Genomic DNA, 4,288 nt, shown 5'->3' with positions numbered 1-4,288 from the left:
AGTATAAAGAATGATAAGAGGGACTGGAGAGATGGCTCAATGGTTAAGAGAACTGGCTGCTCTTCCAAAGGTCATGAATTCAATTCCCAGCAGCCACATGGTGGCTCACAACCATCTGCAATGGGATCTAATGCATATATTCATATGCATGAAATAAATAAATAAATAAATAAATAAATAAATAAATCTTTTTAAAAAAGCATAATAATAAGTGACAAGGATGCTTGGTGGCCACAGTAGGCTGCCATTCTCCACAATACTATCAGCAACAGATTTTCAGTATTGTGGTGCTGTTTTCCAAACGTTGAGTTTTACTACTTACTATTATTAATTATTATTGTCTTTTCTGTTGGTTGAGGATTTTATGTCTGTGTATGATGTGTTTTGAACAAAGACACAATCCCATTCTCTCTTTTCTGATTCCTCTTCTATTCTCATTATAATGATTAACCCCTTATTTCATGTATCTTCTTCTTCATTTAGTGCTGACAGTATGTGCATGGGAGTAGGGCCATCAGCTGGAACATGGGTAGCCTCTCAAGGACCTCATCTTTGAAGAAAACTGGCTTTCCCTTTCCCAACAACCATCAACTGTTAGTAATTCTCAGCTAGAGGCAGGACTTCTTGTGCTCCTTACTCTTCTTCTTTTTATTTATTTATTTGTTTGTTTGTTTCATGTATGTGGGCACAATGTTGCTGTCTTCAGACACACCAGAAGAGGGCATTGGATGCCCATTACGGATGGTTGTGAGCCACCATGTGGGTGCTGGGAATTGAACACAGAACCTCTGAAAGAGCAGTCAGTGCTCTTAACCACTGAGCCATCTCTCCAGCCCCGCTCCTTATTCTTCTATGCTGGGATATTGTCTGATTTAATTTTGATCAGGTCATGTACCTGTAATCACAACTGTTCAGAAAACATGGTAGTAATCCATTGCGTCTAGCTCTTAAAATCTTTCTGTCCCTCTTCTGGGATAATCCCTAAGCCTTGGAGGAGGTAACTTCAGTCTACATAGTTTTTGTCTTCTGTTTCTTGCACGTCAAAGTACTAGGTGAAAAGTAGTGTCAGCAGATTGTCTTGTGGTTATTCTAAACTAATTGTTCTCCTGGTCAATGGCACAAAAAGTCTAAAGTGTCACACGATTATATAGGAAATGTTCAGGAGTCAGGAGTGGATGGCCCTGAACCACTGGCTTCACATCTGTACTATGAACTGGCCAGAGATTAGAACACAGGCTACTGAGCATAGGTTCAAAACCACTGGTCATTATAGTATGGTCCTTTCCCAAGGCTGCATTTAAAAGCAAAAACAAAACCAAAAATGCAGGATACAACTAATTCAGTTTGGCCCTTGAAGCACAAATATTAAAATCTAACTGGTAAGATGTAGCTGTTTAATGTGAGGCTCCTAAGTTGGCAGAGGAATGAATGTATTTGCAAAGAAGGAATTGTGGTCCTCAGGTCTAAAGCTGTGGAAGAGAAGGGGAACCTAATCTTGCCAATAATTCGTCCCTTAGCCATCAGCTTTTATACCATGACATCATCAAGTTCTACTATGGGTGGGCTGCAGGCAAACTGAACAGAGACTGCCTTCCAGAAAACTAGACGGGGAGGGGGCGGGGCAAGCCAGGACTTGTCCAATCAGAGAGGCCTGCGTAGGACTACGTCAGGCCGTTTGTTCAATTGTGAAGGGTGGGCAGAGAGTAGGGGCAGACCAGTTGAAGAGTTATCAGCTAGTGGCTGCACCCGCGAACACCACCCTGGTCCGGAGGTAGCTGCGGACAGAATTGCTGGCCTGATAGAAGCTTTGGAACGAGCAGGTGAGAACGTGTGGCCCTCACGGGCCAGGCACAGTGGCAACTGCTGTCGCCTGTGCTAGCGTTTTCGAGTTTTCGCGTTTTCAGGCGACCGAGCTCTGTCTGAGCACCCGAGTTCTCTGAGGCTTTGTTTCTACCCAGTGCGGTCCTGGTGAGGATAGGGGTCCCTTCCTTAGGAGGTTGAAAGGGACGAGCAGCTGGAAGGAGGGTAGGAAAGGCCTTCTAGGGTTGGCTTTCGATCGCGGTCCTGGCGGTGGTGGTGGAGGTGGGGGGGGGGGTCCCCACTTTGGGCGGTTCAGAGGGACCCGCTGCTCTGAGGAGTTAGTGAAGGCTGGAAGGAGGGCTGGGAGGGAGGGAAGGGCGCCCCTCTGCCCCGCCCTGTGGTTACACATGTGTGAATCCCAGTTTCCTGGCTTTGGAGGGCTGGGGGGGGTGTTCACTTGGTAAAAGAGGGTCTTAGGGTATCCGTGATTGAACCGCGCGGTGTGTTTGGGCCGTGTGGAAGCTTCAGGGATAAGAATTCTCCAGTTTACTTTTGTCAGTAGATTGTGTCCCACCCCAATGGGGTGGCAAAGAAGAGTTCTGCCTTCTGATCTTTGGGATCTTTTCCTACTGTCCCTTTCTGATATACTTGTGAAATTTAGAGGATACCAAGGATTTCACCACGTGTACCTTTGTATCATGCCTATTAGTAGTGAAGACTGGCTGAAGTAGATTTTAACTCTAGGCTTACTTCACTCTACTAACGTTCAGTCTGAGCCTATTCAGCTTTCCCCCTTACACATTTGCTAAGGCCACAAGAAGGTGTGGGACTTGTAATGCCCTCATTCTCACTGTGACTTTCATCATTCAATTAGACGTCAGTACAGCATTGTGTGATGACACTTTTTCTGTGATGCTCACCACCCTTCCCAAATACCCTAAAAGTAATTGGCTAGAAGTACCTATGCTAGAAATTTTAAAGTAAGCCCCACCGCAAAACCCATACCACCGGTTTCTAGAGTATCTTGCTTTCTAGAGCATCTTTGTCTGCTGTCATTTACTACCACCAGATGGGCCAATGCTTTGCAATTAGAGTACTCTAAGAAAAACAAGACTTTCTGACATTCTGTTGAAAAACAGCGTGTGAAATACTCACTGACAGTAAATGAATGTTTTTACTGTGACTCAATCTGATCATAGTTCTAGTGGGTAACATTTTTGTCTTTTAGTCAAGATGAGTGATAAACCAGACTTATCAGAAGTTGAAACATTTGACAAATCAAAGTTGAAGAAGACTAATACTGAAGAAAAGAATACTCTTCCTTCGAAGGAAAGTAAGTAATGGGGGTTTCTAGTAGTGAAAGTTGGTATAGTCAGTTAACAAACCTATGTTCTTTTATGTTTTTCACAAAGTAAGTTATAGTGTCCCACCATACTTAACAGTTTAAAATATCCACTAGCTGATTTTGTTACTGGGCATAGATAAGTGGTTCTTCCATAACAAACACTAGTAGTATAAAGAAACAAAAACCATTTTCCTGTTGAAAATTACAAAAATTACATTGAAAATAATCTTGGAATAATTGACAAAAAACTCGATGTACATTTGTGAGGATTTGCAAGTGCTACCTTCCTTAGTATTCTGAATTTAGAGCATGTATGATAACCATTTGAAGATTTAGCACAGAATTCTTCTTAATGGAGCTTGGTTTCAAACCCCAGACCTTAGTTCACAAGACCCAAGCCCTGCACAAACTCTAGGAGGACACTAGACATATTAGAGAAATTCTCTGCTAACGGTATTTTTATGTTTCTTTTTTATCCCTAGCTATCCAGCAGGAGAAAGAATATAATCAAAGATCATAAAATGAGATTCTCCTCTCAAGAGCAACTTCAACTTTGCTGGATAGTCTTGGATTTAGACATGTTTCTGTAAACCTATCCAATATGTAGACATTTTAGGCGGTTCCTGATAGGTTCTTAAGTACCCTGACTGAAAGGTCAGCATTTAACACCAATCATTAAATGTGTTTTCCACTGCTCACTGGTGTCTAACTTTCATTGTCAGTATGCTTTGGTGGGCCTTGGCGCATGTGGGTTTTTCACTTGCTGCAAGGCAAGGCAATTTTAACCTACACTGGGTGCCTCATTTGTCATCTTTGTGACATTGTGTGCTTCTGAGCTCCTTGGATTTCTTTTCATTTCTACTTTAACATTAAATTAATTATAGTCACAAGAATCCAATGGCCTATTCTTTGTCGTCTAAGGGATGGAATTACACAACGGTACTTGATTTGATTAAAAATGGTTGGAAGAAAACCTCTTGAGCACTTTGCCTATGTGTGAAATGCAAGGCCGTAATGCACACTAATACATTCATTTTCGAATGAAGGAATGGCAATAGAGGGCTTAAATTGATCTCTAGAAGATAGAAAAAGATCACTGTGCTTCTCTCAAAGTGTTTCTCAACTTAATGGAAACACCCAAAC

The 4,288-nt window shown here is 42.2% G+C and overlaps 1 protein-coding gene across 1 annotated transcript; it reads left to right on the top strand.

Annotated features, from left to right (window-relative positions):
* The first annotated feature begins 1,727 nt into the window (after positions 1 to 1,727).
* Tmsb15b2 (thymosin beta 15B2) lies at positions 1,728 to 3,842 on the top strand. The gene is made up of 3 exons (NM_173313.2): positions 1,728 to 1,820; positions 3,029 to 3,133; positions 3,628 to 3,842. The coding sequence occupies exons 2-3, from the start codon at positions 3,034 to 3,036 to the stop codon at positions 3,663 to 3,665; spliced, it is 138 nt and encodes a 45-aa protein (NP_775435.1). The 5' UTR covers positions 1,728 to 1,820; positions 3,029 to 3,033; the 3' UTR covers positions 3,666 to 3,842.
* The last annotated feature ends 446 nt before the right edge of the window (positions 3,843 to 4,288 follow it).

The sequence above is a fragment of the Rattus norvegicus genome, chromosome X (genome assembly GCF_021556685.1).
Source record: "Rattus norvegicus strain SHRSP/BbbUtx chromosome X, alternate assembly SHRSP_T2T, whole genome shotgun sequence".
Lineage (NCBI taxonomy): Eukaryota > Metazoa > Chordata > Mammalia > Rodentia > Muridae > Rattus > Rattus norvegicus.
The sequence above is the reverse complement of the archived record's forward strand: the minus strand, read 5'-3'. Positions and strand labels throughout refer to the sequence as shown.